The 21352-nt window shown below is 43.3% G+C and overlaps 3 protein-coding genes and 4 non-coding genes across 9 annotated transcripts in view; 2 read left to right on the top strand and 5 right to left on the bottom strand.

Moving 5' to 3' along the window:
- The first annotated feature begins 607 nt into the window (after positions 1 to 607).
- Positions 608 to 11149, top strand: LOC135243211 (V-type proton ATPase 16 kDa proteolipid subunit c-like). The gene is made up of 3 exons (XM_064314863.1): positions 608 to 874; positions 8316 to 8499; positions 9831 to 11149. The coding sequence occupies exons 1-3, from the start codon at positions 802 to 804 to the stop codon at positions 10033 to 10035; spliced, it is 462 nt and encodes a 153-aa protein (XP_064170933.1). The 5' UTR covers positions 608 to 801; the 3' UTR covers positions 10036 to 11149.
- Positions 11150 to 12684: 1535 nt separating this feature from the next.
- Positions 12685 to 12766, bottom strand: trnas-gcu (transfer RNA serine (anticodon GCU)). The gene has a single exon. It is a non-coding gene; the product is annotated as a tRNA-Ser (tRNA).
- Positions 12767 to 13043: 277 nt separating this feature from the next.
- Positions 13044 to 13125, bottom strand: trnas-gcu (transfer RNA serine (anticodon GCU)). The gene has a single exon. It is a non-coding gene; the product is annotated as a tRNA-Ser (tRNA).
- Positions 13126 to 13810: 685 nt separating this feature from the next.
- On the bottom strand, positions 13811 to 13892 carry trnas-gcu (transfer RNA serine (anticodon GCU)). The gene has a single exon. It is a non-coding gene; the product is annotated as a tRNA-Ser (tRNA).
- Positions 13893 to 14269: 377 nt separating this feature from the next.
- mrps34 (mitochondrial ribosomal protein S34) lies at positions 14270 to 16910 on the bottom strand. Of its 3 annotated transcripts, none has more exons than XM_064314859.1 (4): positions 16751 to 16910; positions 15371 to 15744; positions 15124 to 15166; positions 14270 to 14894 (listed from the first exon to the last, which is right to left on the bottom strand). In XM_064314859.1, exons 2-4 carry the CDS (start codon positions 15686 to 15688, stop codon positions 14596 to 14598), a joined length of 660 nt encoding a protein of 219 aa, XP_064170929.1. In that variant the 5' UTR covers positions 15689 to 15744; positions 16751 to 16910; the 3' UTR covers positions 14270 to 14595. The 3 variants fall into 3 exon arrangements, with proteins under 3 accessions (XP_064170929.1, XP_064170930.1, XP_064170931.1); XM_064314860.1 differs by having other exon boundaries at positions 16682 to 16886; XM_064314861.1 differs by lacking the exon at positions 16751 to 16910 and adding an exon at positions 15962 to 16114.
- Positions 16911 to 17580: 670 nt separating this feature from the next.
- On the top strand, positions 17581 to 17662 carry trnas-gcu (transfer RNA serine (anticodon GCU)). Its single transcript has one exon. It is a non-coding gene; the product is annotated as a tRNA-Ser (tRNA).
- A 1092-nt stretch (positions 17663 to 18754) lies between these two features.
- LOC135243396 (SPRY domain-containing SOCS box protein 3-like) overlaps positions 18755 to 21352 on the bottom strand; it is a 9921-nt gene continuing 7323 nt past the window's right edge. Inside the window, 2 exon segments of the mRNA XM_064315185.1 lie at positions 18755 to 21271; positions 21274 to 21352. The exon segment at positions 21274 to 21352 is cut by the window's right edge and continues 203 nt beyond it. Coding sequence (XP_064171255.1) covers positions 21192 to 21271; positions 21274 to 21352 — 159 coding nt within the window. The 3' untranslated portion in view covers positions 18755 to 21191.

Raw genomic sequence — 21352 nt, 5'->3', positions numbered from 1 at the left:
ACAATTTATCACACCCAAAAGAATGATTTTGTAGCACTGTCCTCACAAAGGGAGGGTTGTTCACAAATGATATATATATGACACTTATTTTTAGGAAATAGTTCTAATTTGAAAATGTATCATTAAAGTAAAATATTTTGGAATGAATGTACATATACTCTGCGATAGCAAAGCTCAGTACTTGTAGTGTTTATATGATGACACAGTCTTTAAGTTCATCTTTATCAACGGTGTGAATAATTTTGGAGGGCATTGTATAATGGGAACTTAAATATATACGTCTGCGTCCTACTACATTATACCTTGAATCAATGTGAGACAATCTACTTCAGGTTTACCAGTGTCAGGCTGCAGCGGGACATACCAACAGGCCATTACAAGTGGGGGTCATCGTAAAATTACAGAAGGAGAAACTGTATAATAATCATTCTCAAATTGATTTAATGATAACTCATAGAATATAATATTCTTTTTAAAACCAGTTTTAAATCATTTTTAATGAAGTAATTACACATATATTATTACTAATAAATAACGTTTGCTGTGAGGTAACCCTACAAAATTGTGATGGACTACCTCCGAATTGCTGGTCAGCTGACATTTTGCACATCGCCATTTTCCACTGCTGCGCCGGTGTACATCATAGGGCAAATTCGTGACTCCTTCCTGCAGTCCGTTCTCCTTCATTCGTTAATATACAGCTAATTATTGTAATCCTTATTTAGTTGAAAAGTAACGATTTAAAGCGAAGCGACTGCAACAGTTGTTATTCTATTTTGTTGTTCCTGTGAGCGAGCAAGAATGTCAACCGAAGTCCCCGAGTACTCCCCATTCTTCGCAGTGATGGGTGCATCTGCGGCGATGGTCTTCAGCGGTAATTAGAAAATATTATTCATGTTTTCTATTTTCTGTGATCAGTTCTGTCTTATAGCAGAGATGTACTTTTTACTAATTGCTTTGCACTTTAGTGGTAGAGGGTGCATTGAGGGACGGTACATTAGGATGATGGTGCAGCTTGCTGGCTGGATGGATGGATGGATGGGGGAAGGGATGGGAAGATTTCATGTTGCTTTGCTGGATGACGTCGCCATTGACGTAATTTCATCTTTTAAAAATTATTTTGTGTTTTACATGCAGCTAGCTAGATGACATGGCAAAATTGTCAATCGGTGAGCGGTTCGGCCCTGCCGCTGATCGTGGACGATGCATATTCATGGTTAATTATGCCAGCTAGCTAACTAGCTGTTTGGGCTAACTCGACGCTTTGATCGCTAGCTATTTGTCGCACGGTAGCTCTAGCTGGCACCAGCTACTTGATCTTCATTGACAGCTAGCTTGTCGGTATCAGTGCCAGATGATTCACAAGCTAACCATTTACTCTGGCTGCTGTCTGGGTTATTCATTCCACTTAGCAAGACGATAGCTGACAGCGATTGTGCTGGCTAACTACCTGGCTAACGTCAGCGAGTTTACCGTGTTGTTAGGCTATTTGTTGGTTAGCTAACATACAGTGTCGTTAAACTAACGTTAGCTACTGACAACATGTATTGCCAATACTACGAGCTGGAAACCTCGTAAATATAACGATGCAATATGTCACTGGTTGTTAAATTAACTTAGTCTAATTCGTCTAGCTAACTCGCTAGACAGCACAGTCGTGTATTTAAGGACATCGTGACGATAGTACAGACACCCCACATCTTTCTTACAGGGCAGAGAAGCTTGGCCATCTAGAAAGGCTTTCGCAGTTAACGTTAGCTAACCGTCTTTGCATCGTGCCTTTGAAAAATCTTGCGTGATTTCGGGTTAATTTTAGTTCAGATTATCTATTTAAGCGGGTATGAAGCTTTTAGTAAATGTCACTTTCGGTGACAATCAGGGTATGGACGTTGACTGTGCGGACAACTGTAATTAATAAGCTGTAGTGAAATAGTAGCTGTCTAGTATTAAAGTGATGCTATGTATTGACGTTAGGAAACTACAGAAATAATGGCGGTATATTTGTATTTGCTGCTATCATCTAACGTTACGTTTTACAGAATCGCTTGCAATTTCGAATGATCTCCATACTGGGACTTCCTGCTCAATCCGTATTCCGATCATGCATTTGACGCAATCTCCGACGATACCCGTCAACGGGTCCGGTTTGCGGGGGAGGGGAGTCCCCGTAGTGAGTCATATGACTGCGGGGGAATGGGCGATTTTGTAGCAGAGGAAGCCATTTTCGGCATCGCAGTGCAATACAGTTCTAATGTTTGCACAGCAATTTAGTCAGATGTACAGTAGAAGGCTCCGTAGTTTATCGTGCGTGTAGGCCTACTGCTGTGAAGTTTGATGGTATTGATTTTATTTAACCCATGTGTCCACGAACAGCACGTCATAGGAGTACTTACAAAGTGCTGAGTGAGGCTGAATGTATGGTGAGGTTTGCACACCTTTAATTGCTGGGGTGTGTATTGGGAGTGGCTCACTGGTGTCCAACCACAGATCTGTCATCTGTCTTCTTCGATGATTGACAGTTTGTGGAATTTCCCACTATGGACTTGTCCTCGAGTGCTTGCCCGTGATTATAGAAGAGTGTGTGCGTGTGCGTGTGCGTATGTGTGTATGTGTCTTCTGACCCTTAGTCACATTGGAATTTCTTTCTTCTTTCTTGAGTGTAACCGATGCGCTCGATTCCTAGAGTTTACGCTCGCCTGAAGTCATGTGCTTTGGAAGCTCAGAAGCTTCCGCATTCCACACCGATCACCCTCAATGGCTTTTACTGACTCCCTTCACCGAAAGCACATTTGAGCCTGCTGGAGATAGCCGTGAACTTTCTTATTTATACGCTTTTAAAATGATACGTGTTTTTCCTCCCTGAAATATTGAATACCTAAGTGAGCTGCTCAGTCAGGTTTTTTTCCCAGTTTGAAAAGCTACCTGTGCTGTTATTTGTGTCAGGTTGAGATATATGAAGTTCACTCTCATATATTTAGTAGCCCATGGCATCTGCATTCATTCAATTCTAGGCGAAATCATTTTTTTTTTTGGTGTGGCAGGTGATGTAATAATTGTAATTGCTTTCAGTAAATATGAAAAGCTAATTTGGAAACCTGATTTAGCATCCAGCTCTTCCACAAGGGTCTGTGTTTACACGACTGCTCCGAAACACAAAATTCCCACCACATGCAAGAAATTCCTTTTCAGATTTGAATATTTTATGTTCAAAGTAAGTAATCTCTGCATCACTGTGCGTAACACTGAGGTAGTTTTCCGATGTGTCCTTCTTCCCACTCATTTATTGTCACTCACAAAAAATTGCAATTCAGTGTGGATTTTGTAAAAATTTTGAAGCATCCCGTGTATCTATTGCCTGAAGGCATTTGGGAAGAATGATGGGGTATTTATCCTTGATACTGTTTTAATAAAAAACGTCACGACGCTGAGGTTGTTAGCCTAGGTAGTGGGCTGTGTCCTTTATAGACTAGTCTTGGTCCGTGCTCCGAAAGGTATTGGGTGAATTGCTGCAACTGACATGTCTTACCAGTGCCAAATTTATGCTGATGTTTAAAAAAAATTTTTTTTTAAAAACACATTGCATTGTAGACTGTACTGTCCATATTCTATACGGCCTGTGTACTGTTCTGTCCGTGTTGCTCAAACGGGTTTATGCTTTTTTTTTCTATGAGAGCTTGGTAATTTCTTCTTTGTCAGGGTCCTTCAGTGACCTTTACAGACGACCTCACGGACCATCCTCCCAGATCATGTGATCAGGGTGTAGAAGCAATGAGCACCTACCATAAAACCGAGCAGGGTGTCATGCCCCATATGACTCTTTTTACAGTGGCTATTCACTGGAGAATAAAGTTGGAGCGCTGTGGTAATAAAGAGGAATACTGGGCAGAGATGAGCTCTGTTGTATGGAGTTTATTATTGAGGTCGGCTGACGTTTGGGCATGGATCTGGCCACCTCGCTTAAACCTGCCGTCAGGGACGCCCTAGTGCACGACGGCCCCTTTTTCCCGTGCGGGAGGTAGTTTTGACACGGTCCCTGGCTCGGGCCTAATTCTCCAGTGCGTACGCTTTTGCTCGGTTGGCATGAGGGAGGGGGATGGCACCAGCACCCCGTCGAGCACACACTGCCCCGCCTCCCCTCACCTCTCCTGCCCGACCCTCGCGCACACAGACGGGTCGGCACGCCGCAGGGCCTGTGGACCAGCCGCTCACGCAGTACCGCACACCGAGAGCCTGCCCGGTGGAGCGGGCTTGCGAGGTCCGATTGGCTGTAAAAGCACAAGGCAGGGTCCAATGGCGTGCAGGGGCTAGTGTTCCGTCTCTCCTGGAGTATTGGATTAGCCTGCTGTCGTGCTGTTTGAATGCGGTACTAGTGTAGCAACTAAGGCCTTTTCAAGAAACTGAATGGTATGCTTTACCTTGAAAGTAGTTTTTTTTATTTTTTGGGTTATCTGTAGTGTGTAGTGTGCCGTAGTGAGTTTCTGTTCTTCTCCCCTCACCTCCTGAGTGAAATTGGCACCTTGCTGTGAGCAGCAGCTCGCGTGAAGGTGAGAATATGCGAGCTGATTGGCTGGGTTTTCTCATGTAAGGCCCAGCGTGTGCCGTCACATGGAGGTGTGAGCCGGAGGTGCTTCTGCACATTCACTGCAGAGGGGAGACAGAACTGAAACTGTCTCCCTTAACATAGGGGTTTACAGTAGGTCTGAATTTAAGTGTAGGGTTTACAGTAGGCCTGAACTTTAACATTGGGTTTACAGTAGGCCTGAATTTAAGCGTAGGGCTTTCAGTGGGTCTGAGTTCAAGGAGCTCTAATGCAGAACCGTTTCTGATGATTATTGCTGTAAAGGTAGCGTTTAGTTGATGAATACGTCAGCAATAACTAAATTCTGTCACCATATTAATCTGATCTCTCAGCTGGCTGGGGAAGTAGATAAGTAGATCAGTAGCAATGTACACAGTTTTCCCTTCTCCTTCTGAAAGATCAGGACCTGTTTCCAGCTGAGAGCAGGTTGTGCTTTTCAGCCAGGAGAAATGAATTCAGCAGCACTTCTTCCAGTCCATTCCTCAGTAGAGCGTTCCTGTGGTAATGAAGTACGGTACTGACGTACTGTAACGTTTTGTGCTGCTGAAAGAATAATGGGTATTAAAAAATGTAATATGAACATCATAAGATGTGCTATAATAGTATAAAAGTTGAGAATGTGCACTAAAATTGGGTTCTGAATGTATTTTGGGCTAAATATACAGCATACATATAAATTTGCCTGCCTGCCTGCCTGCCTGCCACGTGTTTTCCTGTAGGGCTAGCTACAAACATTTACACCTGACGTGCGCTCCACACAGTTCATTAGCAGCCAAAATGCTGCCAGTTTAGGTGAAGAAATTGCCAAAAATTAAAGGGAGCTACTGCAACCCTGAAGTTCAGCATCATAACTTTGAGTCCATATTTGCATGTGTGTGTACAAAAAAAGGTTTGAGTCATTCAAATATTCCTTAAATTGATAACTATAAATCCAGCAAATGGATCTCTGTGAAAATCTGCTGATTTCACCTTCAAACAGCGTTTATCGTATAGCATATATTTAGCCAGCAGTTTTTTTTTTGCAATGCAAGCTGTTTTATCTTGCTGATTTTGACCTAACTTAATTGCCAGTCTGTTCAGGGTTTAAAAAGCACTGTAAAGCTATTCACTTTCCAGTAGGCCATCATGGTCCTGATAGACAACAGAACTTTGGGCAGGTTCCCAATGGCAGGTTTATTTTAAATATAATAATTTTTTATAGAAGAAATACAGCTTTATAAAGGCAAACAATTATACTACCATACAGTCTATTGTATCAGTCATATGGAGGGTAACAGGTGGTCTTATGCTGCCCTGCTGACCTTGGAGTGGAAATTGTAATGTTCCTGAACAATTAAAAGTGGCCACATCGCGTCATGGGGTGTGTTCTCTCCAGCGCAATGCTGCCCCACCCTTTATGCTAGCACTCTGTTTGTTAAACCAACCTTCGCTAGCTAGCTAGCAATTTACGGTTCTGTCTGTCGGTTGTGAAGTCGAGGAACGTCATGCATAGAACCGAACCAAACCGCAAATGATTAAAGGTTTTATCAGGCTTCTGTTCTGGCATGCCACAAGTTTGTAACTACAAAATGAAAACTACATTTCCCAGAGTACAAGTAGTTGCCCCTCAAAGCTCCATTTAAATGGTTCTGATTTGGCCCACTTTACTTCAGTGCATGCCTGTCTCTGCTGTTTTATTTCTTCTAGATTGACCATTTCATAAAATTAGCTGTGAGCATTGGATGTTAAATGGCTGTCATTTACTGTTATTTTTTACACCTAATCTTTAATTGAGCCTCCTTTTAAATAATATATAACACTGGTTCTTGTAATTAATTCTAGAAAGTACATTAAGCCTGCCTAGAGCACGTGGGTATAAATTATGCATTGGCTTTACCGGAGTACTTACCGTATTGTGTATTTAATACCGTCCCAGTCATCACGGTATCATGGAACATAGCTGTACATTATTGGTAAGCATTAGCCATTCCTGTAGACTTGTTGTACAATTACCATGTTTGGATGTGGGTGAACACAGGCCTGTATTTGGAAACCTTATCTTTCATTTGCTTTGCCTTCATTATTATAAGATTGATAAGGTGGAAACTGAAAAGCCTGTACTCATCAACCGGTGTCGCTGTTGGTGCAGAGGTTCTTGAAAAGGTGTATAAAAAAATAAGTTCTAATGAGACTTTGATTACTAATAGTTAGGTTATTATATAAAACTACAAATCAGAGCAGCCCGTTTGAAAATAAGGATGAACTTAAAGTGGCTTTGCTCATAAATTCTCACAAATCTCAAACAATTTTGCATGAAATGTTGAAAGTGGATCGCTAGTTGTACTGCCACATCAAGACTCTGAATCTACTTGGCAAAACACACATTGTTGCTGTAGAGTTTCAAAGAATATTATTCTCCTTTTCCCCCCCCCCCCAAAAAAATCACAAAAATTACTCTTCCTTGGCAGAGATGTCGAACTTGCTGCAGTGACACGTTCCCTGTTCATGAGCGTGTGTGTATTCCCAGTGGGTTGCCGCCATCTTGAATTGGCCACGGAATATGATTTCGGAATATGATTACCCATCTCACTCTCTCACTCTCAGCTCACTTCCAGCTTCACCATCCGGTCGGTTCTTGTGAAATTTACACTTTGAATGAGAGGAACTCTTATGCAGCTTGGCTGAATTTGGCACACTGTGCGCCATTATACAGAATTTGGCACGTGGTGCACTATTATATAGAATTTGCAATGTGTAGACTAAACTGACACATGCTAGTGTATTCTACGCTAACAGATAACCCTGCTCACAGTATACACATCCCTCAGGGACTCAGTTGCATTTTGCTCCATTTAGATGCTGTTACTCCTGCATGCATTGACCAGTGTTTACATGTAGCACAGTGGGTAAGGAACTGGGCTTGTAACCGAAAGGTAATAGGTTTGATTCCTGGGTAGACAGGTACACTGCCGTTGTACCCTTAAGCAAGGTACTTAAACTGAATTATTTCAGTACATATCCAGCTGTATAAATGGATGCAATGTAAAATGCTATGTAAAGGTTGTGTAAGTCGCTCTGGATAAGAGCGTCTGCTAAATGCCTGTAATGTAATGTACACTCATCAGGATATCGTGTAAGGGGCAAAGGCTACCACCTGGTGTCGGTAGAGAGCTCTATTAACTTTAAAATAAACTAAGTCTGTCTATTCAGAGGTCTCAGACTTACCATCGCGGTATACCTAGCCAATACAAAGTAGGCTGCATCTGACCCAGGGGTGTCTGTCATCTCAGAATAGCTAATCCAAAATGTTGTCTAGCTCTGCATTATAAGGGAAAAAAATAAACTCCTAACTCACTGACATGTGTATGTGCATCTAAGCCAGTGGTCTCCAACCCTGGTCCTGGAGAGCTACAGGGTCTGCTGGTTTTTGTTTTCACCTTAAAATCAGCACCCAGTTGAGACCCAAGACACCAGGTGCGTTAAGTTAACTGTGTAATCAACTGCTCTAATTGATTCATGAAGTGCTGAGTCACTATGAAAATCAACAGACCCTGTAGCTCTCCAGGACCAGGGTTGGAGACCACTGCTCGAAGCTAAAAAAAAAAAAAAAAACTGTTCTTGATCGCCATAGCTTGGAAAAAATCTCAAATGTCTTTAGTTTTATTTGACTGAGGGGTTGGTTGGCTGTAAGTGACACTCTCTCTCTCTCTCTCTTTCTCCCTCTCCCTCTCCCTCTCCTCCCCCCCCCTCCCTCCAGCTTTGGGCGCGGCGTACGGGACGGCCAAGAGCGGCACGGGCATCGCCGCCATGTCGGTGATGAGGCCGGAGCTGATCATGAAGTCCATCATCCCCGTGGTCATGGCGGGCATCATCGCCATCTACGGGCTGGTGGTGGCGGTGCTGATCGCCAACAACATCAACGATAAAGTCCCGCTCTACAAGTAAGTGCCCCCTGCGCGCGCTGCAGTCCTGAAACCCAACAGCTGACCAGGGAATGGGTATCGTTAGGATTTTAGCGATGCCGCCGCCCTCATCGATGCTTCTTATCAGTTCGCCGCTTTGCCGATACTCGTCGGCTCTTTCCGATTATTGTGGAAGAAATGAAATGTCAGATGAACGCCTGTAGGATCAGAACTGAATCGGCAGTGTAGCACAGTGGGTCTAGAGCTGGTCTTGTAACCTGAAGGTCACAGGTTCGATTCCTGGGTAGGACACTGCCGTTGCACCCTTGAGCAAGGTACTTAACCTGCACTGCTTCAGTACGTATCCAGCTGTATAAATGGATACAATGTAAAGTGCCATGTAAAAGTTGTGTAAGTTGCTCTGGATAAGAGCGTCTGCTAAATGCCTGTAATGTAATATGTAATGAATCAGGTCAGAATGCATTGGTGCTCTTTTTTCTTTCTTTTTTTTTTTTTAAACCAAAACAACCAAAACACCTATGGTTGTTCAATAAATCCTTTCAAATTAACGAAATTTAATGTTATTACACAGAAGACTTTACACAGAAGGATTTTCATTTTCAGGGTCTGCATTTGTGGCACATCAAACTCCTGATAGGGAAACTCCATTATTTTTCTTTATTTTGCTCAATTTCTTTTGTCGCAAGGAAGGAAAACCTTATGTCATTATTGTCAATTTATGTTTTTTAGCAGCCTAAGTCTGCTAAGAAAATAACCATAGCTTTTTCTTCTGAGACATTTTGGTTTCTTTTCTTCGTCAAAAAATATGATAAGATGCGGAACCAGGATTCAATAAGAGGCAGAATCGGAATCAGAATCAGTGAAATCCAAACGATACCCAACCCTACTGTTGATGCATTTTGCTGTGTATGGGTTTGGAGATGTGATTTGAGTAGCTAATTAACCTCACTTTCTCCCTCCCTCACCCTCCCTCTCTCTCTCTTCCACCCCCCCTCTCTCACTTTCTCCCTCCCTCACCCTCCCTCTCTCTCTCTTCCACCCCCCCTCTTCCTCCCTCCTCCCTCCCCCTCTCTCTCTTCCACCCCCTCTTCCTCCCTCCTCCCTCCCCCTCTCTCTTCCACCCCTCCCTCTCTCTCTTCTCCCTCTCTCTCTCTTCTCACCTCTCTCTCTCTCCCCCTCCCTCCCTCTCTCTCTTTCCACCCCTCTCCGCTCCCTCCCCTCTCGCCCTCTCTCCCCTCTCCCTCCTCTCCCTCTCTCTCTCTCTCCTCTCTACGCCTCCCTCCCCTCTCTCTCTCTCCCCCACCCTCCCTCTCCCCCTCTCTCTCTCCACGCCTTCTCCCTCTTCGCAGGAGCTTCCTGCACCTGGGGGCGGGGCTGAGCGTGGGTCTGAGCGGGCTGGCGGCGGGCTTCGCCATCGGGATCGTGGGCGACGCCGGCGTCCGGGGCACGGCACAGCAGCCCCGGCTATTCGTGGGCATGATCCTCATCCTCATCTTCGCCGAGGTCCTGGGGCTCTACGGCCTCATCGTGGCCCTCATCCTGTCCACGAAATAAAGGGGGGGGAGGGGGGCGGGGCACCCGCCCGCCCGCCGAAACGGAGGAAACTCAAAAAACAACAAAAACGACGAAAAAAAAAAAGTAAAAACTAAAAAAGTTAAAAACAAACAAAAAAAAAAAGATTAAATAAAATCACGCCGTAATTATGGTCTTATCTCCAAAACGTGTACAGTCGTCTCAGTTTGGTAGTCGACCTCTTGTAAATGAGCAATGTACGTTAGTGAGTCGTCCGTCGTGTGTACGTTTAGATATACAAACAAACAAGGTTTCCAGTCCTTTTTTTCGTGTGTCATCGGTCTCCCTGTGTGGAGAATTGACGTTAAGATGCATCTTTTTTTTGTTTGTTTGTTTCTTTTGTTTTGTTTTTTTGTTTTTTGTTTTGTTTTGTTTTCGGTTTAGACAGTTTCCAATTTCCACACTAATGTTGAAGAACTATCTGTAAGAAGACATGGAAATGGTTTTGTTTTGTTTTTTGTTTTTCCACAGATTTTATTTATAAAACTTTGAAATGTTCATGAAACTGTTTAAATGGAGCAAAGTCTTTTGAATTCCTTTATATATATATATATATATATATATATATATATATATATATATATATATATATATATATATATATATATAATTTAAAAAAATATCTGTGTATATGTAGATTTATTGCACTGTGGGTAATTGTTATAAGTGCTTGGAATTCCTCTGGATGTGATAATTGGTTAAGTGGAGATTGCCTTTAGTGTCCAGGTGTTGGAGTGGGAGTGTGTGTGTGTGTGTGTGTGTGTGCGTGCGCGTGTGTGTATTTTAATTATTCCGACGTTCTTGAAACACTTTGTGGCACGTTTTCCCCCGTAGTACATCTGTTTGGTTGCATTACGGGCCTGTGCCCAAACGCTTGGGTTTTACCGGTCCAATTTCCAAATAAATTTCCACAACTTCATCTCTTTTTTTTATTTTATTTTATTTTTATTTTTAAATTCTGCTTCAATAGGAGTCCATGCAACATCACCAGAGGGGTTTTTTTTTTATATAAAAGGAAAATCTCACCCTCAAGACGACATGTCCAAGGTTTTAATCTTTTTCTGTCATTGTGCGATTAAACCATGTGTACACACTTCTGATGGCTTCTGTCTCCGTGTGATGGGGCTTTATCCATAGAAATCTTAGATATTTCTTAAGATTTCAGAGTACGCAATCTACATTGCATGTCCTAAAATCTACACACACCCATGTCATAATATGGGGAACAACAGTTTGGACATAAGAAAGTTCCATGTGCCAAAAACAACAGCCAAGCTCAAAAGAACCTTCCTCCAAATGTGATACAAACACATTTATTATGAAGACATACACAAAACAACAAAACACAAAAATACATGCACGTAGTTGCAGGTGTTGGACAGGACACAGGTCTGGCCAAAGCAGGGCCCACAGAAGACTACAAATCCCTTGATCTATTAGAAGTTGTCATCTTTCTCCCAAAGAAAAACAAGATGGTGAATCTTCTGCAGATTTCCTACTCTGGTCCAAAACCTAACCGAAATGTGAAAATGAACACTACCTGTCCATACAACACCACACAAAAAGTTGAAATACAAAAAACAAACATGGCCATTAAAGGTCTGTATCAACATAGCATTCTCTTCTACTACTATTGCCTCTACTCCTTTAATTTTCTCATTATATCATGTACTTTATATTTCTCACTTTAAAATAACACATGCTGCACTGTTTCTATCTGCTCACAGTAATCACATCTTCCATTAGGAAGTTGCTTGACAATGAATAATGTGCTATTTAACCCCGCATGACCTCTTCTCATTCTTGTATTGATAAATTCCTCTTTTCTACTTCTGCCTAAACTTATTTTGAAGGCTGTATAAATGACAACCACTAGTTAATTGATCTCACTCTCTTGGTCATATTATTTTAAATCATTTTAATTTTAATAATTTTAATGCCTACCTGAGTGTGGCATGGTGGTGCAGTGCTACCCACTGTCGCCTCACAGCAAGAAGGTTGTGGGTTTGAATTTCGGCTTGGGGCTTCTGTGTGGAGTTTGTATGTTCCCCCCGTGTCCGCGTGGGTTTCCTCCCACAGTCCAAAGACATGCAGGTAGGCTAATTGGAGACTCTAGATTTCCCATAGGTGTGAGTGAATGGTGTGTGTGCCCTGTGATAGATTGGCGGCTTGTCCAGGGTGTATTCCTGCCTCTCGCCCAATGCACGCTGGGATAGCCTCCAGCACCCGCTGTGACCCTGCTCAGGATAAGCGGGTATAGATAATGGATGCCATTGTTGCAGTAGCCGTGCTTTCTCAGCCCAGAAGCCTCGATGTGAGACCGATGGTCATGGTGCTGATTATGAGGGTCCATTTGTTGCAAACGAAAGCACTGGCACTCTAGCCATTGTACCAGAGAGTACTTTTGTCGTGTGGAAGGTAGCTCGTCCGCAAACCCTGCGTGACCTCTTGCGAGAGGATGGAGATTACGATTTGACCCGCCATCTGTTTTCAACACAAAGATAAAGATACAGCTGCAAGCAAAGGTTAAGGGTCCAGGCACATTGAGTCAGGTTCTAGCATGTAATGAAATTAAAGGGCAAATAAGACAGTATTGGGAGTGACTTTTGAGAGAAGTAAAAGAAACGCGTCCGACGAGGATGGGATTCGAACCCACGCATGCAGAGCACAATGGATTAGCAGTCCATCGCCTTAACCACTCGGCCACCTCGTCACACGCAAGCAGTTTTATGGCCCCAAACTTTCAGCAGAAATGCTGATAATATTTCAAAAATCAATGCGATAACGTTCAATTTCATTTTCCACCATTGTGTTTGAGAACTAGGTAATATCCGGTTTGAACAATTTTTATTACTCTGGCTTTTTCCCACAGTCCAAAGACATGCAAGACACCTCAGGAAAGTAAACTGTGTTGAACAAACAATGGTCCCATAACACAAATAGGACACAGAATTGTGAGTAACATTGTGGAGAAGCAGAAGAAACACGTCCGACGAGGATGGGATTCGAACCCACGCGTGCAGAGCACAATGGATTAGCAGTCCATCGCCTTAACCACTCGGCCACCTCGTCACATGCATGCCATTTTATTTCCGCCAACTTTCGCCACAAAATCTTTTAATATTTGAAAAAACCACTGAGATCACGTTCGCCTTCATTTTCTGCCATTGTGTTTGAGATCTGTAGGTAATATCCTGTCTGAACAGCTTTTATTAGTCCGGTTTCCTCAAACAGTAAGAAGACATGCAGGTAGACTCTAAATTTCCCATAGTTATGAGTGTATGAGTAATAGTGTGTGTGCCTTGAAATAGACTGGTGGCCTGTCCATAGTGTGTTCCTGCCTTTTGCCAAATGCATGCTGGGATAGGCTCCAGCACCCCCCATAACTCTGCCCAAGAGAAACGGTTATAGATAATGGATGGAACAACTGTTATTGGTGCGAACTCCAAGACATCAAACAGGGGTAGCTGAAATCTGAGACAGTAGTAGACTTGAAGATGTTCTAATCAATACTGATCAACACATTTGATTGGCTGACACACAGTCATTCACAGTTGGAACCCAATATGAATTTATAGAGTCTATCAGTTTGACCATCACTAGTCCTCAAGGGGCTTGAACAGCAGGAATTGTTGCCTCGGAAATTCCCTGAGACGTACCTCTGGAAATCACACACGATTGCACAAACGACGTTCTGATTACACAAATAGGATGTAGAATTGCAAGTATCGTTGAAGAGAAGTATAAGAAACTTGCCCGACGAGGATGGGATTCGAACCCACGCGTGCAGAGCACAATGGATTAGCAGTCCATCGCCTTAACCACTCGGCCACCTCGTCACACACGAGCAAAAATATTGTGCTAAATAAACGGCCTTTGACTTTAAGCTAGTATTCTCCATTTCCTTAGCAAGTTCATGACAGTACCTTGCATTCGGCGCATATTTTCATTAGGAGTCCCTCCCCTCCATTATTTTATTATTATTCTGCAAGCGTGCAAAGATCAGTCAAGCAGTTTCTTGTGGACTCCATTTCACTTACAAGCCATCAGATGGTGGCCAAGCTGCGTGGTGAAAAATATGACTGGAACTGACCCGACATGCTAACTACTTATCCAGAACCACAAGAAATCAGGGGCATAAAGGAGGGGGGGGGGGTGTAAAACCACCTGGAGGGGATAAAACCTCCTACCATTGAACTGGATTACAGAACAGAAATAAATATTTTTCACTTTATTGAAATATTTCAGTGGAACAGAAACCAGGTGTACGACAGAGGTACAGCCAACACACCGTATAGACAATGAAACTGGATATTCTGTTCTTTCGCCTGACACCAGATAACAGGACAGTCAACTGACATGATCCCACAATCTAACCCAAATGCTGTCCAGTTCGTTTCTTGTCGCTCAGTCATTCGCTCGTCCGTGCACAAGCAGCACAGACAGCAAGTTCAGCAACAGAGGCCTGGGTGAGGACTGGTCAACATTCCCCACCGCCTCTCTCTCTCATTCCCACCGCCACTCTCCCCCGATGGTGCTCTCTCAGGAGGCCACTCCCCCCTGCTTCTCCTTCTCTTTGTTGTGGAAATACTCCTTGTTGAGGAGGATGTTCCGGTGCAGGTCGATGGCCGGCTCCCAGGCCTCCTGTGACAGTCCCTCCCCGCGTCTCCGTGCCAGGATCATGGCACGGAGCAGCGGCGGGTAGGCCGCGTGGCTGGGCCTGGGGTTCTGGTCCGGGACCGGCGCGAATCGCCTGAACTCCTCCTCCTCGTGCTTCGGCACCAGGCGCCAGTCGTGATACACGACCTTGTCCACCTCCTTCACCTCGCTCTCCTCCTTTCCTGGAAGGGGGGGCGGGGGGAGAAGAGACATGATGAACAAAGTCCATCTAGGAAACAACTAGAACTGAATTACTGTCACTGAAAATACGCTTCTTTTCCAAGAAGGGGGGCAATCGCTATAATGAGAAGCTGCACTCTAAGTAAAGCAGCATGTACGTCACTATAAACGCAGATGTCTTTAGAAGCCAGAAAAAAACAGTTGATGTAAAAAAACTGTAAAAACACTCACCTTTGAAGGTAAGTATTCCCCAAGCTTTCCCATGGTCCATGTTCTACAATGAAAATTCAAGACTTGTGACTTGCCGAACAAAAGTTACTCACTTTGCTAAACAGATGAACAGTGAGATCCACTGACGTTACAACGGCTAGCCCCACGTAACTTGCATTGTGCATAAGTAACCAAAGTAATTCAATTCAACTAACAAGAGCTAGAGCTACACATGCCAAGTGATCCGCCATTCTCTGATGAGGCTCACCTCTGCAGTGTAGTCCACTTTGACCTTGGTGATCTTCCAGTAGCAGGGCTCCTGGTGCTCAGACAGCCAGGACTTGCGGGTGAAGAGCCGCCCCACCCCGAAGAGCCTGAGGCCGGCCATCAGGGAGAAGAGCCGGCTCTCGGTCCGCACGCTCTCCCAGGCCATGACGGGCAGCCTCTTCCCGGTGTACGGCCGCGTCATCGTCTCGTAGTCCAGCGCGTATTTCTGCGAGTCGCGGGGCCGTTCCTTCAGTGCACGGTACTCGCGGATCTTCCGTGCCATTTCCGCGATCGGACGCACGACCTTCTTCTTGACCATTGTTCAAGCTTCGTACCTTCGTCCTCAGAAGTTTGCCAAGACTAGCGCGTGAGATTCTAAACAAAAAAGAATCAAGAAAAAAATGAGAAAAATATCAAAACCTAGCTTTAATTTGCACAAAGACCATCTCTAAATTAAAAGCTGAAAAGACAGCAACAGTTTATCACAGTCCCAAATGTATACATGAACTAACATGCCACTTTTCCCAAGACTTCAATTCATGCAACACAATCAGAATTTATACATTTAAAAAAGGCATGAAGACATACATACATTTGATGTAAAAGCAAATAGTGGATACCAATATATCCATTACACCATGTTTACGCAAACATTAAATAAGTGAGATCCCAGCAACTGAAAGCACCTGTTAACTGAAACTACACCACCTGCGAGAAATAAGCTAGTTCCAAGCCAGCAGTACATTCCAAAAGTTTATGGAAACTATGATAGAAGAATTTAAAACACGTTTTAAACACAATTAATTACGAAATTTGCGTCAATAAAAACCAGCATAAACAGCGGTCCCCAGAACGTGTTTGAGAACTTATGGGCCCCATTTAATTATCGGTGAAGAAGACATACAACTTGAGCATCTTTTCCCTCGTATATTTGTAAACTCATCATAGATCAAGCTTACGGTGAATCATGTTTATGGGGAATTTAAGATGAACTTAACATAGAATATCATCTAGGTTGTCTGTAATACCAAATTAATCTACTTTATGTAATTTGACAGCCTGCAAAATGCTGCGTGTCATATAAAATAAAATAAAAACATAATATAGTCATTTCTCGCAACGGCCAGATAGGTTTGCGTATGCAAATCATAACGGTAATAAAAAGCAAGCAAGTTTGTTAGTTCACGGAAACAGAAAGACAAACAAGAGACATTTCCTTCATTATTAGAAATTTCTTAGCTAGCCGGTGTGATTTCTAGTTTCCACACTGGCCGGCTAGCAACCTGGGTAGCTAGCCAGATAACAAGCTTACCAATACAGTCGTAGCGAAACAAGCGACGCATTTACAATTACAATTTACAGTGTGATTAATTACACTAACCTGTGACCTATACTCTCTGGAATATGTAAACATATGCACATTAAAAGTGCACGTCAGATTTTTTAACTTGACCTCCACGAGCACATAACATGCCCGAGTACAAGTTTCTCCCTTCCGTGTAACAACATCGTATCATTACTTCAGTTCCCCCCGGAACTGTATGGGAGAGGGAACCACGGAGTTCTTTAGTCTGACGGCTGTATGATTTTCTCTCCATTGGGGTCCATTATAATTTAGCGAATGACCAATTTAATGTTTTTGGCAAGTGCGGTTATCATAATAGTCTGTTATCACATTTACTCATGTTCATATTCTGGCCATAAATTGTGTAATAAAATTGTAACTTAACATGTTCACTTTGGTTTATCAAGCAATGTCTGCAATGGCCCTGTGCATAATATTACCATAAAATCTTCACCTTTCCACCTGCATATTTATGAAAAGAAATGATAACATTGAATATTTATCCATCCATTATCTATACCCGCTTATCCTGGGCAGGTTCGCAGGGGTGCTGGAGCCTATCCCAACGTGCATTGGGCGAGAGACAGGAATACACCCAGGACAGTCCGCCAATCCATCGCAGGACACACCTCACTCATTCACCACTCACTCAGACACTCATACCTATGGGCAATTTAGAGTCTCCAATTAGCCTACCTGCATGTCTTTGGACTGTTGGAGGAAACCAGAATAATGAGAGTTGTTCAATCTGTATATTAGCTCAAAGACAATGGTGGCAAATGAAGGTGAATGTTATCTCATATCGGGCCTTCGATAATTATCAGCATTTGCGGCGAAAGTTCGCGGAAAAATAATGAACAGCATGTGACGAGGTGGCCGAGTGGTTAAGGCGATGGACTGCTAATCCATTGTGCTCTGCACGCGTGGGTTCGAATCCCATCCTCGTCGGGCATGTTTCTTCTACTTCTCCACAAAGTTACTCGCAATTCTGTGTGTTATGATGGGACCATTGTTTGTTCAATACTGGGCGATTTCCACACAGTATGTCTGTGTCTTTGTACTGTGGGAGGAAGACGAAGTACCCGGAGGAAACCCACATGGACACGGGGAGAACGTGCAAACTCCACACAGAAAGGCCCCGGCTGGACTCAAACCTTGCTGTGAGGTGACAGTGCTAAACTTTGAATAATAATTTTTTTAAAAGAATACATCCATCATGAAAACACTTTAAAATGCATTTATTATCATTTTTTTTCGTCTACAAAAGCATCTACTAAATAAATGTAATGTAATGTAATGAAAAGGTGAATCTCACACAGATGCACATTTTCAATTCAACAAAACACAAAAACGCTGATCTGAGAGACTTCTTTTAATGTCCGGTGCCCTTGACAAAATTGAGGGTTTGGATTCAAACGCACACCATGTTGGGTCACCTTTCTCAATGTGCATGAACTCAAGATAAATTTTTAAAATGACATAAGCACTGATACAAATCATTCACCAATGTTTCAGAAGGAATGGCTCACAGTAGTCAAGATCAGTGTTTGTAATTAACTGTTCAAATGACCTGGATCTGAAAGGACGGTTCACCGGCAAGAAAAAAAATACAGGGAATCTGGAGGTTCTATGGAAAAGAAAATCCATATCACTAAATGACACAGGATATTACCTTCCAGTACCCACAATGTTAACAGAGCCCATACAAATCAGAGGCGTAAAATCCAGGTTCAGAAAGTGAAAGTTCTCCCCAGATTTTGTTCCAATCACCTATTTTTGCTAATTAGCAAATTCTTCAGCTAGGAGGTAGAACCAATTAGCGAAATCAACTCATGAGTTCGTGGGTGAACGAAACACATGGCAGGACTTTGACTTTCTGACCCCTGAACTTTCCACCTCTGCATATGAACTGTCAAGTTTACGAGAGGTTTTGAGTAAATCGGACAATTTTTTTTTTTTTTTTAGATATCCGTTTATTTATGCCATTTAGACCTTTAAACACTGTACCAATTTTAATTTTAGAAAAAAACAGATAGTAGCTTTCTTGTTAAAACTTTTAATTACAACAAAGGTATGCAATAATTTCGGAATACACAGGGCTGAGGTGGAGCGTTACATTTCAACGTGAAGGTATGACACAGGTGCAAAAACATGACGTGTTACAGCAAGGGAATTACTGCATTACAAACGACAATATATTAATCCCCTGGAATGCAAAGTGAAATTGCAAAATTGACAGCTGGTAGTGGATTGCTTCAGGATGCGTTGATAAATCATCTGAAAATATCTTAATTTCACCAAGAAAGGTGCATTAATGGTAAAAAGAACAAATACTAAAAAAATGTGACTCATGGACAGTTTAGAAGCTCAATGGCTCTAAAAGAGCGGTTGACAGATGCGTGTTTGGCTAGACAAGTCCTGTTTTCCTCAGAAAGCCTCAGAAATCTTTTGAAAGGGACAAGCTTAATCACTATTTGTCAACTGGGAGTGTATACTGCATAGGTTACAGATTTCGTTTATTTCATTGAAAAATAAACTTTGATAAAACGAGACGCCGCTTGCCTGAATAGTTTAGCTCGCCTCTATGTTTAACAGAAGGCTTGGCACGGTGAATTTTCAAATTTGTACATTTATTCATTAACAACGAGGTTTCTAAGCTGATTTTTTTTCCTGACACCACAGTTATTCTGAATAATATATTTATTTAAAAATGTTACATTTTTACATGTTGAAAGCAACAGCGGAATAAGGGGAACCACCGATGTATCCTGCAGACGTGCACACTGCTCTATTAAAGGGTTCAAATTAACTCAGGTAATTTTTTAAAATTATTATTTGTCATACTACAGACCAAAGCTCATTTAAAACAGGGCTACAGCCTGCATAAGAAAATGGACACCGAATGCAGTCAAACTTGGGACACAAAATCAAAAACTGTACACCTTTTTCGAAAGAGCAACGTAATACAAACAAGTCGACCGTATGGAAGCTTTTTGAAAAGTACCCTTTCCAGAGAGGAACTTGCTCCAAGGCCTGGTCTTCAGAAGTCAACCGGAAGAAAGGAAGTTCAAGGAAATTTGGCGTAAAAACTGACAAACTCTCTGACTGCAACGAGTATTTCGTTCTTTAAAAAAAAAAAAACAATTACCCAATACCAATACGGAGTGAAAACCAAATGACATCGCTGCTATCAGTATAGCAATTACCACCGCATCCTCAGAAACTGCATCATGGGAATCTGAGTGAAAAACAAAGATTGTGTCATTTACATCGGGTTGTGATGAGTCACTTCCTGTCGCAGATGAGAAGGCAGGAACTCACTCAGTAGGCTACATGAACTCTGGTAGACTGGACATCGTACTTCCCAATACCGACTCCTCTTCATCGTCTAGTCTTGGATAACATATTTCAGTGCTGAACATGGCCCAAAGACATTCGGAGTCCATACGCTTCTCTCGTGTCCCCGTTTTACGTTCAACAGAAACTGCACATCGGCAATTGATTTTAAATTTAATTTTGGATTTAAGCTGGCTTTGAACACCCAGAACCCATCCAGAATGGGACCATTTGAGCTGCATAACGTGCTCGTAATGTGAGAAATCAGCTGAGGTCCAACTGTTATCATAAAACCGACAGGCCTAAATGCATTCAAATATTAAACCACTAAGGGGGCGTCACCAAATTAATAACCTGGATTCCGTGAGCCCACATAGTAGTGCAGTGCTTACTCTTGCTCTTTAATGTCGCGTTTAGGGAGCGTCCTCATTTCTGGAAAACCCCAATGACCTAATAACATAACAAAGGAACTAGAAATACTGATGATAGACGGTTTAAGTAGTAAAAGATAAATACGTCTGCATAATGTCCCATCATCCTTTCTGTTTTATACCCTCACTTCTTTGACTGTGAACAGGGAATAGACATATTCCCGGCGTCAGAGAGTTTGGCATTAGAACAGTGACAGGTTAAGCAAACACAGGATATCTCCACCAGTGCACTCCAAAGAGCTCTTTCAAAAGTTCAGCATACCCTTGTTGCAAACGTAATTCTACTACTGTTAAACTCATACTGCTCGATTTCTGCGTGTAAAGTTATGGGATGTACAAGTCCCGGAACGGAGGGAGGGGGAGGGGGGTGGTTGGGCTACGCACGATGTCCCAGCAGTAATTTCGGTCCTCGGGTGTGACCCCAGCACCCGTCCGCGAGCCCGTTCCGACACGGGACGACGGAAGGCAGGCCTAAAGCGGGCAAGCATTTTTTTCGGAACTTCGCCGTGAGAGGGAAGGGCTGGATCCCGCTCAAAAGGGGTGCGGTGGGGACGGGGGGACTGGGGGGGGGAAGCACAGAAATATCGATGCTAGAAGTTTTGTTAAAAAGTCAGAAGCCAGCAGGGTCGGTTTCGGGCAGAATACGGTCGTCCGTTCACCGTTCGCGGGTTCTGGAGGGGTTGGGGGGGGGGGGCGCGGAAGGGGCGGGGCTAGGTCCAGCGGCAGCGCTTCCTCTGCCAGGCCTCAGGGTCGGACGAGCAGCCCTCCGAGTCGCTCCCGGACGACGGCGGGGCGTGGGCGTGGGCGGGTGGGAGGCGGGCGCCGCCCCGTCGTCCGGGAGGCTCAGCACCCAGCCCAGCTTGTTGTGCAG

The sequence above is a fragment of the Anguilla rostrata genome, chromosome 17, assembly GCF_018555375.3.
Source record: "Anguilla rostrata isolate EN2019 chromosome 17, ASM1855537v3, whole genome shotgun sequence".
Classification (NCBI taxonomy): domain Eukaryota; kingdom Metazoa; phylum Chordata; class Actinopteri; order Anguilliformes; family Anguillidae; genus Anguilla; species Anguilla rostrata.
Note: the sequence above shows the minus strand (reverse complement) of the source record. Positions and strands in the feature narration are given on the sequence as shown.